At 45.9% G+C, this 20,876-nt stretch overlaps 1 protein-coding gene across 1 annotated transcript; it reads left to right on the plus strand.

The window, feature by feature from the left end:
* Window positions 1–269: 269 nt before the first annotated feature.
* On the plus strand, window positions 270–2,556 carry LOC134099773 (P2Y purinoceptor 14). Its single transcript, XM_062552772.1, has 2 exons — window positions 270–549; window positions 1,465–2,556. Exon 2 carries the CDS (start codon window positions 1,467–1,469, stop codon window positions 2,553–2,555), a length of 1,089 nt encoding a protein of 362 aa, XP_062408756.1. The 5' UTR covers window positions 270–549; window positions 1,465–1,466; the 3' UTR covers window position 2,556.
* The last annotated feature ends 18,320 nt before the right edge of the window (window positions 2,557–20,876 follow it).

Below are 20,876 nucleotides of genomic sequence, written 5' to 3' on the forward strand. Positions count from 1 at the left end.
GCCTCAGGCAATTGAAAAAATGTGTTAAAACGTGAAACAGAAACGGAAGAGTGGGAGGAAAGAGAGCATACATTTCACTTCCTGTCCGAGAGAGAGAGGGGAAGAGAGAGAGAGAGAGAGACAGAGAGAGGGAGAGAGAGAGAGAGAGACAGAGAGAGGGAGAGAGAGAGAGAGAGAGAGAGAGAGAGAGAGCATGCTATAAAGGAGCAGGGCAGATGATCAGGGCTCTTGTAGTGCAGCTGGACCTTACATGAGGGGAAGTACGAGTTTGCAGCGCTGGTAGAGTTTGCTAAGAGCTGTGGAGATATCATGACATGAAATATTAGTGGTAAATCTGTGATATTAGTGAATTTTGACACATTGGTCAAATCGTTGACTTTTAAGTGATTATCTACTAAAACGTTTCTGACATTGATCGAAAGACTGCACAGCATTTTGACTAGTTGACAACTGAAGAGAGACCTACTCAGGGGAGAGACGGAGAGAGATATTCAACATTCTGGGTCAACCAAACATCCCTGCCTCATCATTCACCGGTCTCCTCATAAGGTCTGTATACAAACACCTTACAGACTTTTCCAGTCTCAGTTCTCACAGTGTGTTTGTTTAGGAAATGTATCAGTAAATCACTTTACCATAACACACAACAGCTACATATGTTCTTAGTGTTAGATTTGATTTAGATTGAGGTTAGGATTGGGAACATAAGTATTTACATAAGATGCATATAGGAATATATTTATTTTCCCGGTTTCAAATTGTTTTACATGCTTATTGTAGATGGGAAGTTGAAGTGGTCCCTGGTTCCTCCAAAAACAAAAATGTAAACCAAACCACCACAACATCAACAACAACAACACCACTAGAGCAATAAAACTTAATTCCCACCTCTAAAAAGACACTTCCCACCATGGTCCTTTGGGGCTCCGTAATTTATTGCTATCTTTGGTGTTCTATTTTTGCAAATCTCCTACGACAGAACCATTATGCAACAATCTTAACAGTCTTGTCTCAAATGAATGTCTTATCAAGAGGGCTTAAGCAACAGGAAAGCAATATCTAATGGTGAAAATATGGTATTGAGACTCTTCACACAGACAATGTTTCACCCAAAGCCAACTATAGAGGCTAACATAACACTAAGCTAGTGCACAAGTCTCTCCTGACATTTTTCGTGGGGCATCCACAATATATTTGCATGAAATGATGTACATATTTGCATGTAAAAATGATCAATGGGTACACTGTAAAAATCCATTGAGCCCCTTCAATGTTTACACTGTAACACTTTTTTACAATATTTTGATATGGATTTGTACTGTTCTGTTGTTTAAGAACCTCTCAGAAGTTTTAATTCATTTGAACTTCAGCATAACTGAAAGTTGTTTTTGGGGGAGACTGACACTACATGTCCATGCATCCGACTAACCGACTGCTCCTTCTTGACATCTCCATGGTCTGTAGGCATGGACTTCGCCAACAGCACCGGTCTCCGTGGTAACCAGACGGACCTCACCAGTGTGTTCACGCGTCAGGTGCTTCCCGTGCTCTACCTGGTGATCTGCGTGGTGGGCGTGGTCCTCAACGGCCTGGCCGCCTGGATCTTCTTCCGCATGTCCAGCTCGTCGGCGCTCATCGTCTACCTGAAGAACATGGTGGTGGCCGACCTGCTCATGCTGTTCACCTTCCCGTGGCGCATCGCCGGCGAGGCGGGCCTGGGCGGGCGGCCCCTCCAGGAGGTGACGTGCCGCTACACGGGCGTCCTCTTCTACCTGAGCATGTACGCCGGCATCCTCTTCATGGGCCTCATCAGCCTGGAGCGCTACGTCAAGATCGTCCACTCCTCCTCGTCCTCCTCCTGCTCCTCGTCCTCCTCCTCCATGCCCTCCGCCGGCTCGCTGTGCTCCTCCTCGATGTCCTGCTCGTCGTTGCTGCGGCACGTGCGTTTCGCCCGCGCGCTCTCCTGCCTCGCCTGGCTGCTGCTGCTGGTCTGCAGCCTGCCCAACTCGTTCCTGAGCAACCAGCGGCTGCCGGCCAGCAGCCAGTGGAGCTGCATGAAGCTGAAGAGCGAGCTGGGCAAGGAGTGGCACCGCGTCTCCAGCCTGGTGAGCGTGGGCATCTTCTGGGCGGCGCTGCTGCTGCTGGCCTTCTGCTACGCGTCCATCGCGCTGCGCGTCTACCGCTCCTACCGGCGGCTGGGCCGCGGCGGCGGCAACCAGCAGGTGCGGCGCAAGTCCAACCGCAGCATCCTGAGCATCCTGGCGGTGTTCTTCGTCTGCTTCGTGCCGTACCACGTGTGCCGCGTGCCCTACACGCTGAGCCAGAACCGCGACAACGGCTTCTCCGACGCCGGCCGCTACGTGCTCTTCCAGGCCAAGGAGGCCATGCTGTTCCTGGCCTCGCTCAACGTGTGCCTGGACCCCGTCATCTACTTCCTCATGTGCCGCAACTTCCGCGAGTCGCTGCTGCAGAGGCTGCCCTGCTGCACGCGACCCACTCACGCGCCCGCCAGGCGGGGATCCTTCTCCAACGGCATCAGCATCAGCAACCTGTGATTGGGCGAATGTCTGAGGGGGAGGGGGGTGGGGGGGGGACAGACAATGAGAACGACCAATGGAGAACACTATAGACAGAGTAAAGGGGATGTGCTAACTGGTCTGAGGGTTTTCCAGAGAAAGAAAATGGAGAGAACAGGAGGTTTAAGAAGAAGAAGAAGAAGAAGAGAGGAAGAGAGATGGAGTGATACAGAGAGAGAAGGGAAATGAGATGCTGGCTTTGTGACATAAGGACACGGAGGGACGTGGGCATGACTCCAGTGCTGCGTCTGCCAGTTTCAGTTTGCAAGTCAGCTGAAAGGTGAAGCAGAAGTCAGACAGTGACACTCCTGTTCTTCTATGTCCAGTGTCCAGACAGACAGAAAAAAAATAATTTTCAAAGGTGCTTTTAAGACATTTTAAAGCCTGTTGGCTGTATCTAGTGCAAGGAAATACTGGGTTAAAACTAATTTGGTTTGGCCTCATTTCAGAGAATTTGAGTGATTCAATCTCCAAAGTGTTTTTTTTTAAGATCCACCTCGATTCAAGTTGATTCAAGTCTTTCTAATAATTTTCTGGTTGTTGTGTGCTTATCATAAGACTGACATATTTCAGTCCTGCAAAAAAAAAAAAAAAAAAAAAATCCTACCTCTCAAAGAAACCCAAGTATAAACAAGATGACATTTAAGCTAACTACGTAATAGAGTGGAACATCTGCGGGTCAGGTCGTTGCTCTAGCCTCTAGCGCAACCGTTAGCATTGCTGCGTAGCTAGTGTTGGGGTGCAGATGGGCGTTATGTAAGAAGAGGCAGCAGCAGCAGCAGCAGCTCAATAGGCTGAAGGTTAAGGAGGAAGACGAGGAGGAGATCAACACAAGCCTGTGGCGGGGTGCGTTTCCTTCCCTCAGCAAACACGCCACAGGAGGATACTCTGCAGGGTGCGCACGGACACTGGCGGACTCGCACGCACATGTTTACACATACACACGTGTACAGTACACCTTAGCACACACACACACACACACACACACACACACACACACACACACACACACACACACACACACACACACACACACACACACACACACACACACACACACACACACACACACACACACACACACACACACACACACACACACACACACTAACACACAACACAAGCCCACACTGAGACACAGAGACAGATGTACACAGGATGCACTGGTCATTGGTTTATTTGGAGAGCTTACACATGTCCAGATTTTACACACACACACACACACACACACACACACACACACACACACACACACACACACACACACACACACACTGTATGAATAACCTTCAGGGATAGTGCTCTGGAACACCGGAACTGTGAAAAAAAACTGTTGGCTGGAAATATCTGCACTGCCATATAGCACTGGACGATCCACCATGTTACATAGTGAAACCCAATTTGTCCAATTTGTATGTCTTATTGTATGTAAATAATTGTAAATTAAACATGCTCTGCTCAATATTGACTGTTACTGTACGTGTGTATTATTGTGTATCTGAGGACTTCAGACACCAAAAGACGGTCAGTTCCTGGTTTCTGGTGGCCTTCAAGACATGATCCAAGGCACTACAGGAAGTAGGGGCCCCCCAAGTGACACATGATAGCATAAGGCCAAAATGGAGCTGGCAATGCAATAATCCTAGTCTAGGGTGACCAGACGTCCCCGGTTTCAGGGGACAGTCCCCGTTTTGGGTTGCCTGTCCCCGGGAAAACACAGAAAAACTACATACAGTTTGTCCCCGTTTTTGAAGACAAAATTTGTATGTATTTCAATCAGATTGATAGTCAAATTGAAAATGTCCCCTTTTTTTGGGATTATGTACCCGGTTTTGGTCCCCGACATCTGGTCACCTTACTATAGTCCTGTCTACACTTTTTTGTTACTTTCTTTTAAATGTGCACCAAGATGATTTCCCTACGGTGGCCGAGAAGGGCCAAACGCGCTCAATTAGAGAAAGCAGTTTCAAATACAAAACGGTGCAAATTAACAAAAGTACAAACAGAGAAACGTGGTACAGAACTCGTCATCCTCCTGTGTGTCTGCCTCTCCATGGCGCTGTCACTGTGAGAGCGCCCTCTGGAGGTTTGGAGCACTTCCGTTGTAGGAGCGCTGTACATGCAGCTTTTTGTATCTTGCATCGTTTCTCTATTTGTAGCGCATTTCATGAAGATGCAGCGTTTTGAGTTTTGCATCGTTTCTCTTCCTGCAGCGCATTTCATGAAGATGCATTTGCTTTTGTTTCTTGCAGTGCGTTTTTTTCATTTGTACCACGTTTCTCTGTTTGTACTTTTGTTAATTTGCACCGTTTTGTATTTGAAACTGCTTTCTCTAATTGAGCGCGTTTGGCCCTTCTCGGCCACCGTAGATTTCTGTAAAAAAAAATAATAATAAAAAGACTAAATAATGACCTCAATTATTAATGGAACGATCAAGAAGAAAACTGCTATTAGTAGGACACCAGAGGGATGTTTGTTCCATCGTCCCTAAGCACTGAACCGTGAGATGCTTAGAGTATCCCAGTGGTTAGTTAGTTACGAATTGTACTGGATAAGGACAGCTAAATGATAAAGTAATCAAATCAACGTTGAGGACGATGAAAACAATCTTCAATACAACTAGATAACACAAACACCTTCAACATAGCTTAGTAGGCTAAAGACCTTTAAGCACTACAATATCGGATTTTTTTTAACCCATTCAAAAAAATCATGAAGGTCATGAAGGTTAAAACTATAGTTTGTTTTTAAATCTACAGACGCTCCAAAAAGAACACACAAGCCTTAAAACAGCATTTCCTCAGGAAGTCAATGCCCCCTGCAGCTTCTCTTTGTTGCCTTTTAGTCAAGGGGAAAACTTGCAAAATTACATCGGACCCCTCAAAAAAAAAGTTGCAGTTTTTGCATTTTTGGTATCCTTAGGAAATCTAGTGAACATTTCAGGATGATAACATTAAATGTAGGCAGTGGCAAATTTGTTATTAGTCAAAATCGTCGGATGGAATATAAGAATAGCATATCTGCACCTAATGGGTCAGGGTTTTCTGGGATGCTGAGTCAATTTCTAAGGTGAATGAAGAGGTTGGGGGTCAAATTTATATTGTACTGGACAAGGTCATTTCAAGCCAAAAAATGCAAGAACAACAAAATAGATACAAAATAATAATAATAAGGGAAAGGTCATTCAACCACCTACACTAAGATAAACACGGCGCCATTTTGTGACTTTAGGTTATTAATCATATTCCCCAGAGTTACCGGGCCTGACGCACCCACCGCTCGCCTAGTTTAGCACAGGTTTCTTGGTTCCAATAGCCAGTTCTAAGAGGTCAACACCCAAATTGGGGCCATAACTTATGGAGTAAAGGGAAAACTAATTAAACAGCCTACATTGCATATTTTCTTTAAGTGTACACCCTCTAGATGTGAGTTAACATGGTTAAAATATGCCCCACCTACCTCTATACTCTGTAATACAGCTATCACACTAGCACAGCTAGTGCTGCTATACAGCTAGCACACTCATGAAATGTAACAATTGGCAAAGACTGTAAAGAGTCCCAGGCAACATGACTGGTTTGCGTGGATGTGCTTAGGATTTATATTCAGTCATTTGACTTGTGGTAAGTGTTGCTGTTTTCAGACTATGTTGAAGTACAAGCAAGTGCAGATGCATGATAGGCTATAGGCCTACTCTGCTTGTCACACACACATTTTAGTAAACCAAGCTCTGGTCAGGCTGCACACCCAGGATGTTGCTATGGACGATATTCAGGATGTGGCTAGGCTGGTATCCAGGATGTAGCTAGGGGACGATACTCAGGATGTGGCTAGGATGGTATCAGAATCTGACACATCTATGCTAGGCCAAATATATCGAGGGCTGAGAACCAAAGGGGCATAAGTGACATTTTGGTCAAAATTGAGTTATATATCACCTGAAAGCTCCTGATGAGCTCTTTCTAGCTGACAAAATGATAAAAGTAAAATATTTATAAATATAAAGTTATTGAACAAAAACCAAAGGTCTTTAACTGTGAACATATAGAAGCAGTTAGATTTGTTTTGGCTCTCCTGTAAAGTTGGTGAAATGTCACTTACGCCAAAAACAGATTGGTTAAAAAAAACTACTAATCTTGTTGGTTAAGCACATATTGGCTAATTTAACTAAGACATTGGTAGCAATTAAACAAATACATTGGTTATCAAACAACCTAATATCATTGGTAAAGCATACATTGGTTGATTAAATTAAGATATTGGTAGATATTAAACAAATACATTGGTTATCAAACAACTAATATAATTGGTAAAGCATACATTGGTTGATTTAATTAAGAGTCCTATGTTCGCATTTGACGTCATTACGTCGTCGGACGTCTCTGTCTCTGTTTTCAGTGCAGGCTGGATGTTACCGTTGACTTGTGTTATCTCCGGCACCAGATTAGCACCAGATCAAAGCCATCGATATCTCAAAATTGCGACAGCCGTTGACTTCCATGTTAAAGCCAGATTAGAGCGGTCACGTGGTTAGTGGGTAGCCTCAGTAGTTCCCTTGGTCCCTGGTTCACATGTTTGAGTTCAGGACTGCTATCCTTGCATTCACTGAGACATGGTTGAATAAGAACGATGATGATAACTGTCTGCACATTGATGGTTATGGAACCCCTATAAGACTTGACCGTGATAACGAGCTCACAGGCAAGCAACGTGGAGGGGGCGTGTGCTTTTATGTCAATAAGCGCTGGTGCTCAACATGCATTGTAAGGGAGAAGTTGTGTAATTGAACTCCTTGCCGTCTCCCTTCGCCCATTTTACTTACCTAGAGAATTCCCCCAACTTTTCTTCATACTGGTTTACATTCATCCCAAAGCGAGTGCCACTACGGCCACAGAGCATATTGGAAGAACTTTAGAAAAACTGGAACTCATCTCACCTGACTCTCCCAAATTCATCCTGGGGGATTTTAATCACTGCCTAGTAGATAAATTCTTAAAGGGCTTTCATCAATATGTCACCTGTACCACCCGCCTAGGTAAAACACTAGATAAATGCTATGGCTCCATCCCAGAAGCATACAGATCAATTGCACTGCCCCCTATTGGTGCTGCAGATCACAATACTGTGCTGCTTGCACCTGCCTACCAGACAGTTGTTAGGAGAACAGAGAGGGTTGTGAAGACCATTAAGCAGTGGACGAGTGAAAGTATTGACAGGCTACGGGGTTGCTTTGAAACTACCATCTGGAACAATCTTGTAGCTTCTTCCAGCAATATTGATGATCAGGTGGATACAGTCTTCTCATTCTGTGTAGAGAGTATAATTCCAGAAAAGAAAGTTACTATTTTCCCCAATAACAAACCTTGGATCACAAAGGATCTTACAGTAAGCAAATCCTAAACAAGAAAAAGAGAATATTCTTCTCAGGCACTGAGGCTGAAAAGAAGGAGGTCAACAGGGACGTTAAGTGGGCCATTAAACGTGCTAAACTGAGATATAAAGAAAAGATGGAACAATCTTTTTCTGAAGGAAATCTCCGCTCAGCTTGGCAAGGCCTTAAGAACAGTGTAACCGGTGGATTTAGCTCTCTGCGTTGTGATTGGTTGAGCATAGATGATAAAAAAACGTGACGCCGACACACAGCTGTTTCAGTCAGAAGCGGGCGGTTTACTGCAAAACAGTCACAAACAGCGTACAGCTGGGGTTCAGGTTCCTTCCCAACTCCTCTTCCCAGGGTAACAGAAAACAGGGCTCAGGTAACCCAACATATACATATTACAATTAGAATGCCCAATAAAACCCCAACAAATATATGTCAAGTTCCTTAAACAATTCGCTAGGAATTCAGGCTTAATTCGACACAAAACACTGCCTAGCTTCCCATTCTAACAGTGAGCTAGTTAGCTCGCTAGCTAGCTAGCGGGAGCTAGCATAACGGACAAAATAGCTAACTCGTCCACAGTTTTAACATCAAAACACATCAAATTAATCAACAATAATGACACACCTGCAAAACAGTCACAAACAGCGTACAGCTGGGGTTCAGGTTCCTTCCCAACTCCTACAAAAAGCAATAAACGAAAAAGCTAAGTAATAGCGATTCATGCTAACTAGCCGTTAACAACAGTCTGTGGGTAATACAGTATTACAGTAGCTAGTTAGCTACAGGGCTGTAATGCAGTAATAACAAGCTAGTTAGCCACAGGCTTATGTTACACATGTGGCTCTTATTACAATACAAAATACATTAAAATAGTAAAAGTCACCACTTCAATACATGAAGGGAAATGTACCCAAAGAAATAATATGCAATATTATAGTTTCAAAAGTGGTGGATGACAATGTAGAAAGGGGATAGAGATTAGATTTAGAAGAATGAATTAGACATGAAGCATACCTCTTCCCAGGGTAACAGAAAACAGGGAAGAGGTGAAGGGGGCAGGGACATAAAAATATGGAAAAAGGAAATATTAGAGGGGGATAGGGATAGGGGGCAGGAAGCTGAATAGATACCCAGAAGAAGAAGAAGAAGACTATGTACATATTCGGTGTGTCAAAATAAAACCATCTTTGTGTAATTATAAATAATAGAGGAATACAATTGTACTTGTTACACTCACCCCCCTAGAATTATACAAAGATAAAAAAACAATTTCAAACACAACAGCACCCATCAATTCCCTCCAACAGCCATTACAAATACCAGCGTGGCAGCTACCTAGAAAGGTCAGACGTGAACCGGGGTGATCAGGACCCGGGACACTAACTGGGTACGCGAGGTGCCATACACACCTCAGCAGTAAGGCTACAACTAAGCACAGTCTATGACGAGTGAGCAATAACTCTGTAATGTCACACAGAAAGAACAGTTCACACACTCCACAACCCATGGATGACAGCAAAAAGCTGAAAGACAACTAAATACCAACCCACATGTGCCTACTACACGTGAATGACGTGGCCTAAGGCCTCATCCCCACCTAGGATAGTCTGTAACTGAGTCATAGACTCTATCAGTCTACACACAGGTCTAATAACTCTACCAAACCTAGATGTGGGAGGGGGAGGTAAGGGGTCAGTGTAGTCAGTATCAGTGTTGTGAGGGGGATTGGGAGGGGCAATGGGCGTGACATCATCAACAGGGCCCACCACACCATCAGTAAAAGATCCCATATCGCCATCAGGAGACACATCTGAATTGGGGGATCCCAGGCCATCCACATCAGATCCAAGAACATCATCCTGCACTGCAGACTGTTCAGCAACCCATGAGGAGGTACGGTCTGCAACGGGGCCATCCTGGCATGACAGATCAGTGGCAGTAGGGGGTAGGGCATCATCAGAAGAGAGGTCTGACAAGGGAGCATCGGACAGGGACGCACTCACACTGACACATTCGACTGCCTTGCTTGAAGTGACTTCAGAAGTTCCACTGAGTGGCAGAAAGTTCACTGGCAACAGGAGGTTTCTGTGCAGCACTCTTCGTTTACCGTCACTGCCCTCAACTCTGTAGATGTGGAGACTGGGCTTTGAGGCTATCACAGTGTACACATCCGGTTCCCATTTGTCAGCGAGCTTCCGCTTCCCTCTGCAACCTTTGTTGGCAACAAGGACACGGTCACCGATGGAAAGCGCCAAACCTTTGACTCTCCTGTCGTACTGCTCAGCCTGATGTCTCTGTTCGAGCCTGGAGTTCCTCTGAGCAGTCTGCATGGCGGACTGGAGATCGCTGGCCAGAGCCTTCACATAAGAGCCATAGTCCGCAATCTTCTCGTCACAGCTCACGTTCCTGAACATCAGGTCGACAGGCAGCCTCGGGACCCTGCCAAACATCAAATAAAACGGTGCGAACCCAGTCGTCTCATGGACTGTGCAATTATACACAAATGTCATGGTTTGAATCAACTGGGGCCACTTCTGTTTGGACTGTGGAGGCAAGGACCGCAGCATGTTTCCCAGCGTCCGGTTAAACCTCTCTGTACCACCGTTGCCCATCGGATGGTAGGGAGAGGTGTGAGACTTCTGCACGCCAGCCAGCTCCATAAGCTCCGCGATCAGCTCACTCTCAAACGAAGCTCCCTGGTCTGAGTGCAAGCGGATGGGAAAGCCATACACACAGAAATAGTTGTCCCAGAGCTTCTTCGCCACGCGCCTAGCCGTCTGGTCTTGACAGGGGAACGCGTGGGCCAGCTTAGTGAAGTGGTCAGTGACGACCAAGACGTCCACGGACTTGTTGTTCTTGTCCTCTGCAGACCAGAAATCAATGCAGACGAGCTCCAGAGCGGCAGATGTTTTGATGCTCTGCAGGGGAGCTCTGGCTGCTGGCTCAGGGGTTTTGCTGAGGACACATCTCACACAGTTTCTGACATGACTCCTAACATCCTTCTCCATGTCGTACCAGAAAAACCTCTGACGAGCAAGGGAGAGTGTTCGAGGTTGACCTTGATGACCGGCCAAGTCATGCACGCCAGCCAATGCATCAGCTTTCAGAGAGTCCGGCACAACATACTGAAACCTCTTTGTGTTGGTGAGCAGGTCTTTGGAAACTCGGTAGAGAATTCCATCTCTAAGCTGGAACTTTTCCCATTGACGCAGCATTTTCAAGGCCAGATGATTCTCTTGAGCACGTTCACGCCTTGACGGTCTCAGTTTCCGGTCAACGTAGAAAATCACTCTGGAAACGGCCACATCCTGTAGCTGGCGGGCTTTCAGCTCTTCCGTCGACCATGTATGGAGTGTGTCCTGACCACAATTCCCCAGGCTTGTCAGGTGGTCACCGAGGGAAGTGGCTCGCTGCTGAGCCCCATGTTCCCAAGCATCCTGCGTATCCAAGGCAGCTGACACATCATCACCTGACATGGAAAGAGGCTGATCGAGACTGAGGGAAGAATCAGTCATGGTCTGAGGATTACAGGTGAGGCGGAACATGTCCTGAACACAGCCGTTGTCCACTTCAGAAGCTCGCTGCAGCAGATCTAAGTAGGACTCAGACAAGAGCCGTTGGCTGACAAGCTTCACAAAGGGGTCACGACTCAGCGCATCAGCAACCACGTTCTTTGTCCCAGGGACATGTCTGATGTCAAAAGTGTATGGCGCCAGCTTTGAGACCCACCGCTGCTCACATGCATCTAACTTGGGCTTTGTCAGAATGTACGTGAGAGGGTTGTTGTCTGTCCAGACGGTGAAGGTGTGACCTTTGAGCCAGTGACTAAACTTATCACACACAGCCCACTTCAAAGCCAAAAACTCAAGCCGATGTGCTGGATAGTTGGCCTGGCTCCGACTAAGAGACTTGCTGGCGAAAGCTATAGGCCTGGCTCTGTCCTCACCCTCTGGAACCTGAGACAAAACGGCCCCCAAGCCATCAAGGGAAGCGTCAGTGCACAGGATGAACGGTTGGCTGAAGTTCGGATGGGCTAGAACTACACTGGTCATCAGTGCCCCCTTGAGGTCCTCAAAAGCTTTTACACAGGCTGGAGTCCAATCACCCGGAGTCAGCTCACGGTAAGTACCAGGCCTCTGGAGCTTCCGGTCATGCCTACCCCTACGTTTCTGTCCAGCAGTCAGGGCAAACAGTGGTTTAGCGATAGAGGAACAGCCAGGGATGAAATGTTGATAATACATCACCATTCCCAGGAAGGAGCGAACTCTCTTCTGGGAAGGCGTGCACCCATCCGCCATCATGAGATCCTGTGTGGTGAAGCTTGAGATGACGTCAACCTTCTCTTGATCGACAGACACACCACCCACATTCACAACATGCCCTAAGAACCTAACAGACTTGCGCAAAAAGTGGCACTTCTTCTGGGAGAGCTTCAGATTGTGTGCCCTCAACCTGGTGAATGTAACCTCAAGACGCCACAGGGCCTCAGCCTCAGATGGAGCAAAGACTAAAAGATCGTCTAAGTAGCATAAAAGGGTGGAAAAGTTGAGGTCACCAAAAATGCTCATCATCATGCGCATGAATGAAGCTGGACTGTTACACAGACCTTGGGGGAGTCTATTATACTCATACAAGCCAAGTGGTGTTGTGAAGGCTGTGTACTTCTTGTCAGACTCATGGAGGGGAATGTTATAAAACCCAGATGTCAAATCCATGGTGCTGAACAGTGCATTCCCACCAAGGGCAGCGAGACAGTCTGACTGGTGTGGCAAGGGATGTGCATCCTTCACAGTTTTGGCATTAAGCCAGCGAAAGTCTGTGCATAACCTGAGATCTCCGTTCTTCTTCCAGACCATCACTAAAGGCGAGGCATATTCACTGATGGACTTTCTGATGATATTCTTCTCCTCCATGTCACTCAGGACTTCTCTCAGCTTGTGATAGTGAGCAGGTGGAATACGGCGGTAAGGAAGCCGGAACGGGCGATCATCAGTGAGGTGGATGCGGTGTACAAAATCTCTCGCCTCCCCACAGTCAAGCTTGTCCTTGGAAAAGACGTCGTGAAACCTGGTAAGTAGCTCAGCCAGCCTGGACTTCCACTCATCCGACACCTCACACGCGTCAATGTCGACATCTCCAAGGCCACAGGCATCTAGACACTGCTTTGGAGAGTGTAGCGGCGGTGGCGTGTTTGTCTGAGTATGGACAGCACTGTTACAGGTGATACCCTGAGTCAAAGGCAGATCTTCCACAGCCAGGCACGGCAACACATCAGCTAGCTTTGTGTTGCGGCGCAGTCTTACAGGAGACTCAGTCGGATTCAGAACTCTCATGGGAATCCAGTGGTCTCCCCACATCGGTGTGATAACTTTCCCCACTAGAATGTTCCTAGGACCAGAACGAGCTGCGGTGGGCTCCACTATCACTGTGCTACCAGGTGACACATTAACATGGCTCGGTAACTTGCCCCACACCAGGTACTCTTGCTTGGGCAACAGAGTGATGGCTCGCCTCAGCTTAACCGTGCCAATTGGACCCACTGACTCTGGACCTGCCCAGCGTGAAACACAACAAGTGAGGAGCTCCAGAACCCGCTCACACTCAGGGCTGGAGCTAGCAGAGGTGACCACGTCCCAGTACTTCTTCTCAGACTTCAGACGATTGAGGAGGGGCTTTAAGACGTTGGTTCCAATGATAAACTCATCACGCTGGCCAGATATCACAAAAGTAGGCACCAGAAACTTGGATCCAGAAACCTCAATCTCCAGCTCATATATGCACTTAGGGCGTGTGGATAAACCGCCACATCCAATAAGAACAATGTTACTGGGGACTGGCTGTGGACACGGTAGAACGCCTGATGCTTTCAGTCTCATTTCACCCTCTTCGCTCAGCGAACATGACATGGAGCCCGAATCCAGCATGCCCTCCAACGAAACAAGGCCACTGACTACAACTGGGGTGTAGAACAAGTCACTCGCACCCCCGACCCGCTGGGAATTGAGATAGATAGCCGTAGTATTGGCTGGCAAGAGAGTGCAACTATTTACATACACAGATTCAAAGTCATTATCACCGAGGGTTTCGGCAGAAGAGTCCATGGTACCCCTCGCACTACATGGGCTATCTAGTTTAACTGTGTGGCCGGGGCATGGCCAGCACCAACCTGAGTCTGGCGTGCTGTAGGACATCCACTCTTGACGTGCCCAGGCTTCAGACAGTGATGGCAAAGCCGGTCCATTTTGCAGTGGCTGAATGTGGAGTGCTGCAGTGTGCCACATACTCTGCATGGCAGGCGTGCCTCGCTGTGGCGAACCTGGCTCCGCTGAGTTGGCATTGGGCGTGGGGACACAGAGGCAGTGCACACTGAAAGTACTTTGTCCAACATGCTCACCACATGAGACAGGCTTGGTTCAGCTGCTGGGGAGCTGGGTGGCTGTGCAGACTCAGGCGTGACGGGGCTGCAGGACTGGAACATCCAAGGGGCCATAGCCGAGAGTTGTGGTTCGCTATGCTGGACAGTGGACTGAACTAGCGGACGCACAACGTCTGTGGACACTGGTAAAGGAGGCTGACGACCCACTCCCCCACTTCTCTTCAATTCACACTGACGCGCATCCAACCTCTCTTGGATCTCTGACGGCGTCCACTGCTCAGCTGGCTTGAATGTGAGAGAAACAGCAAGTTTGGGGTCTGGACAGTGAGATACGAACATAGCCACTACCTCTGCTCCAGTATCTCCTACAGCCTTCTGCTGCTGACGCAGACACTCCTCTGCCACACCAATAGCCTTATTGAGACGAATCCAATACTCCATAGCAGACTCACTGCGGCGTGGAACAGTGTTGTAAAAGTCTCTCATCGGCATGTTGGAATACGTCAGCTCACTAAAGTTCCTCTTTAGGATTTCAAACACGACAGATAAGCTGCCACTGGAGGCCAGTCCAGAACTGCACCTAAGGGAGACCCTCACCATATCCCTGGCCTTGCCTAGGAGACGACTCATGACAAAGTCAACCTTCTCACGCTCTGTGCGGTCCAAGTGACAGAGATGGCTCATCACCACATCCTCCCACTCATCAACAGAAAACTTGTCTGTGTGGTCGCCTCTGAAAAAGGGAGGGAGTTTGGAGTCCGACTGCACAGTCACACTAACCTTAGAAGCATCTGCCGCTGCCAGGGGTGATGAAGAGTGGCTGGTGTGTGGCTGACTACTGGCCTGATGCAGTGTGTGCATACTGGCAGTGATGTTATCACTGATCTGCCTAGCTAAATCAGACATGATAATGCCCAGTGTATCTGCACTAATCACTTGTGTGTTGGGCATAGGGGCTGCACATGTAAGAGGTGATGATGCAGGGGCTGCATGTGCTGCTAGTGTAGATGTAGGGGCTGCCTGTGCTGCTAGTGTAAACATAGGGGCTGCATGTGCTGCTGGAATGGTTTGACTTGTGCGGGGCATGTAGACAGTATCTCTCAGAGGGGTGGAAGTAGCCACTGGGCCTCTAACCAAGGCATCTAGGCCCACACTACTAACTGACCTCCCCCCACCAACACTGTGTACCCCCAAAGGGCAAACTCTCCCAAAACCACCGGGACACAGCCTGTTTCTAAGCATACATGGATCATCCACTGAGTCCCTATCTGGGCTATTATTTCGTCCCGCCATCTTACAGCAATAACAGACTTAAAATTAAATGCAATAATAATGCTAGCCCAGAACCAGAAGTGAAAAACTAGACAGTAACTATCCTGGCTCAGTAGCTTATAAACTACACACTGCTGAGCTTATAGTGTGAAACTTAAAATGTCACTAGAATTAAATATACAGACCCAAAATTACCAATATTATAAGTCACATTGACGGCAATAACATTAAATGAGAAAAATAAAACATTTACAATTATACAGAGGCTCTAGTAGCTACTCTGCATATCAGAACATATCCTATGCACTGAGTACCTCTCTTTCACACACACACATAAAACGGCACCCTGCGTGAAGATGGAGGAGGGGGCGCAGTTATCCCGGCGATCAAGCAGGCGTTGATCTAGCTGTCACGGAGTCACGGCACCAAGTGTAACCGGTGGATTTAGCTCTCTGCGTTGTGATTGGTTGAGCATAGATGATAAAAAAACGTGACGCCGACACACAGCTGTTTCAGTCAGAAGCGGGCGGTTTACTGCAAAACAGTCACAAACAGCGTACAGCTGGGGTTCAGGTTCCTTCCCAACTCCTCTTCCCAGGGTAACAGAAAACAGGGCTCAGGTAACCCAACATATACATATTACAATTAGAATGCCCAATAAAACCCCAACAAATATATGTCAAGTTCCTTAAACAATTCGCTAGGAATTCAGGCTTAATTCGACACAAAACACTGCCTAGCTTCCCATTCTAACAGTGAGCTAGTTAGCTCGCTAGCTAGCTAGCGGGAGCTAGCATAACGGACAAAATAGCTAACTCGTCCACAGTTTTAACATCAAAACACATCAAATTAATCAACAATAATGACACACCTGCAAAACAGTCACAAACAGCGTACAGCTGGGGTTCAGGTTCCTTCCCAACTCCTACAAAAAGCAATAAACGAAAAAGCTAAGTAATAGCGATTCATGCTAACTAGCCGTTAACAACAGTCTGTGGGTAATACAGTATTACAGTAGCTAGTTAGCTACAGGGCTGTAATGCAGTAATAACAAGCTAGTTAGCCACAGGCTTATGTTACACATGTGGCTCTTATTACAATACAAAATACATTAAAATAGTAAAAGTCACCACTTCAATACATGAAGGGAAATGTACCCAAAGAAATAATATGCAATATTATAGTTTCAAAAGTGGTGGATGACAATGTAGAAAGGGGATAGAGATTAGATTTAGAAGAATGAATTAGACATGAAGCATACCTCTTCCCAGGGTAACAGAAAACAGGGAAGAGGTGAAGGGGGCAGGGACATAAAAATATGGAAAAAGGAAATATTAGAGGGGGATAGGGATAGGGGGCAGGAAGCTGAATAGATACCCAGAAGAAGAAGAAGAAGACTATGTACATATTCGGTGTGTCAAAATAAAACCATCTTTGTGTAATTATAAATAATAGAGGAATACAATTGTACTCTGTTACACATGGCTGCTGTAAATACTGTCCCCACCACTCACAAACTCATACAGGTCCCCAACATCAGCTTAGCCGCCCTCCCCAATGATCTGAACTCCTTCTACTCTAGATTTGAAACAAATAACAGCAATCAAATAGATGCCATTCTGTCATCACTGAAACCTGGGCAATCTCCCGTCTTGATAAGCAGGGAAGAGGTGGTGTGCTCTCTTAAGAGGACTTAGCAGAACTCTGCACCTGGGCCTGATAACATCAATGGTCGTACCCTCAAAGACTGTGCAGAGCAGCTAGCAAATGTATTCCAGCTCCTGTTCCAAAGCTCTCTGGACAGTGGTAGGGTCCCACAGGTGTGGAAACACTCTACAGTGGTACCTATACCTAAGAAGAGCAACATCAATGTCCTGAACGATCTGAGACCAATAGCCCTCACTTCCCTTGTGATGAAGGCAATGGAGAGGATCATCAAAAATTACATCACTGGGTCATTGGACTCAAAAATGGACTCACTCCAGTTTGCTTATCGCACTGGTAGAGGAACTGATGATGCTAAGCTTTTCATGAATGAAGTGATTCAAAAACACCTGAAAACTCCCAATTCTATAGCCAGACTTTTATTTGCTGATTTTTCATCTGCGTTCAACACCCTGCAGCCTAACATCCTGGCCCAGAAGCTTACATCCTTTTTTCACCTGGATGATCAGCTGATCCGGATAATTAATTTTCTGACTAACAGGTCACAGAGAGTGCTTGTTAACCAAACACTCTCTGATCTCACCTACATGTCTACAGGGTCTCCCCAGGGTTGTGTGCTCTCTCCACTGCTTTTTATTCTCTACACTGATGACTGCAGAACCACCCAGCCAAACGGTCACTTAGTTAAATTTGCGGATGATACAGTTCTCCTATCACTCCTCTCTGGCCCTTAATTCTTTACATCATGGCCCAGCTCTCCAAGAGTTTGTGGATTGGTGCGATAATAATCATCTGGAACTAAATGTCAACAAGACTAAGGACATATAGGGCCAATTGCTCTGTCAGTTAGCATTGCGCTAGCTGTGCTACGATTTAAAACCGTGCTCCTTAAAGGTATACTATGCAGGATTGGCGATTTCATCGCCGGTTTCGCTTTCACTTTTAATTTTCGCTCGTTTTATGCTTGCATATTTCTCTGCAGAGCTTCCCCTACAGCTTTAGCGTGTATATTTTACAAAACTCCTCAATCGGTCAGTCTGCCGTGCCTTTTCATGAGACTTTACATGACACTTCCTGGAGTAGAGCATGGGTGCGTGCCCGAAGATTCCTGAAGTTGCAAGTGTGGTTCTACGGCTATAGACCACTAGGGCGGCCGAAAAAGACATCGTTTGACCGGTATTGACTCATTTAATGATATATAACGGTATGAAACGAATTGATTAACTGAAAAACGTTGCATAGTATACCTTTAAAACGGAGGTTTTGGAGTTTAACACGCAGCTGATAGAGTGGTACCAGCAGGTGAAAGAGAAAGTCATAATGCTCTCAATGAAGGAATAGTAAAATAGAGTTAGTATGTGCTTACTAACCCCAAATGAGTTCAACTTTCTCAAAAGATACTTTCGCTGCTGACATTTCTTGAGAATGTCCTCTGTGTTGGAATTAAATGTCAGGAAATTATCAAATAATGTGCCCAAGTACCTGTATTCCACCACTAGTTCTACTGGTTCCCCGTGGATAGTGGTCATAGCAGCCTCTGCTGTTGTCCTTAGTGAGTTGGAAAAAGTCACTATTCATGGGTTTCATCAGGTCCCTTTCCCCAGGTGTATTAATCAAGCACCATGCAGTCTGCATTCATAATCTAGGTGCTTGATTCGATACACCTGTGCAAAGGGACCGGATGAAACCCATGAATAGGGCAATTGCTCTGTCGCTATAGTTTGGAGTTTAACACGGTTTTAAACTCGGTGGTGACGCAAGAAAGTCACGTGACGACTTAAGCTCCATTGCTGTGTCATATGCACCAGAGCATGGTATAATCTATTCTATTCTATTCAGTCATTGAATGAATGAAAGCGCTTCCCTATGACTTTCTCTTTCACCTGCTGGTACCACTCTATCAGCCTCTTGAAGATGGGGAGCAAAGACGGCCACCCAACTCTCGATAACCCACACACACACACACACAGACACACACACACACACACAGACACACACACACACACACACACACACACACACATTTTATATTTTCATACAAATGTCATAACCTGACTTTCGCCAGATCCTGTAGTTCGCTGTCTGCTTCAGCATGGCGGAACTACAAGGGTCTGGCGAGAGTCAGGCTACAAATGTCATGTTTGCCTTTATAAATAAAAAAAATACCATTACTTTAAATTTCTGGTTTCTTTCTTGTTATTGTAGTTCACCTGTAAACTGTTTTTTTTTTAATTCAACCAATCTTTTTAACCAATATGTTATTCCGACACATATTACACAATCTAATGGTTAAAACAAATAATAGCTCTGATTGGTGAGCTTCACAGTCAATCTAGGGTGCGTTTCAATCGCAATCCTAGAGGAGTTAGAAATGTCACTCTTGGATTTAGTGTTTCTAGAAAGGGTAGTTCTAACGCTCAATTGCAAACATGGGTGCAACATTTAGTAGCCTAATAGGGACTTAGGCCTACTGTATGACGAAGCTAACTGATGTAGAAAATGAACCCCCTGGAGTGCCGTGCTTCTCATGCACTAGGCCTGCTCAAGTTGCACAATTTCAAGGGAATATTGACTTCAATATCAGAATATTGAAGTCAATAAATGCATTGACATTCAAAAATCATATCGCTAATGCCAATCACAATCCCGACATCTCAGAAAAAAATGCAATTGGATATTTATTATATATTACTGTTCTTTAGTAATGCAGTGTTGCAGCCTCTTTCCTGTAGGCAGAGTGGACAGCCCCATCTCTCACCTGTAATTCGCCAGTGTGGATGTGACACTGGCACACCCATTTACTTTTTGTCAGGTCACAGTTATGCCTGTAATGGGCAGTAGGGGGCAGCAATCTCTGTATCCTTTTACTAAACTTTTCTGTCTGTCTTCAATACACCCTGAATTGTTACACAATATGTAACAAATGTGTTATCAGATCTGTTTGTGACTAATTCTGTGGTCATAAAGTCAAGATAGCCTACATACAACAGTCACAGGAGACATAGGCCTACTAATAAAAATATATTCCACATGGCAAGCCTTTAAAAAAAAAAAAAAAAAAAAAAAAAGGTTCCAAACAGACTTAACTTGTTTACTTAACTTCATGTTTAGAGTTTAGAGGCTATTTCAGCCTGGCAGGACAGTTGACGGCATCACAAGCTCTACAAGCTGGATTGTTATGCCGTAGAACAGATCAACAGCTCCATCTACAGACATGTTCTATAATGCCATTCACATACAGTATAATAGCTGATGACATTGTAGTTTAGTCCTCAGCATGGGGATTCCAACCATTTAGGTCACTGTTCAGGCTGTTAGTCATGCTGTTAGTCCTTATGATCTATGCTTTGACCTGGAATGTGTAGTGTATATTCAAACAATCAAGACACCTGATTGAATATTCTGTCACGTTTCTGTCAAGTATACAATTATGATCTGATGAAAGTGTGTAGAGGCTCAAGTCATCCGGTGCTTAAACTGTGTTTATGATAAGAAACAGTTACAACATGTGCATGAATGGCTTATCAGGTACCAGACAAGTGGTACAAGTTAAAAAGAAAAGAAGGTCTGCACAGGGCAATGTTTCAAACCCCCAGGGTCTTTT

The sequence above is a fragment of the Sardina pilchardus genome, chromosome 13 (assembly GCF_963854185.1).
Source record: "Sardina pilchardus chromosome 13, fSarPil1.1, whole genome shotgun sequence".
Classification (NCBI taxonomy): domain Eukaryota; kingdom Metazoa; phylum Chordata; class Actinopteri; order Clupeiformes; family Clupeidae; genus Sardina; species Sardina pilchardus.

Excerpts from the sequence above, each read along its gene's own strand:
- LOC134099773 (XM_062552772.1), top strand. The coding sequence starts at position 1,467 with ATGGACTTCGCCAACAGCACCGGTCTCCGTGGTAACCAGACGGACCTC.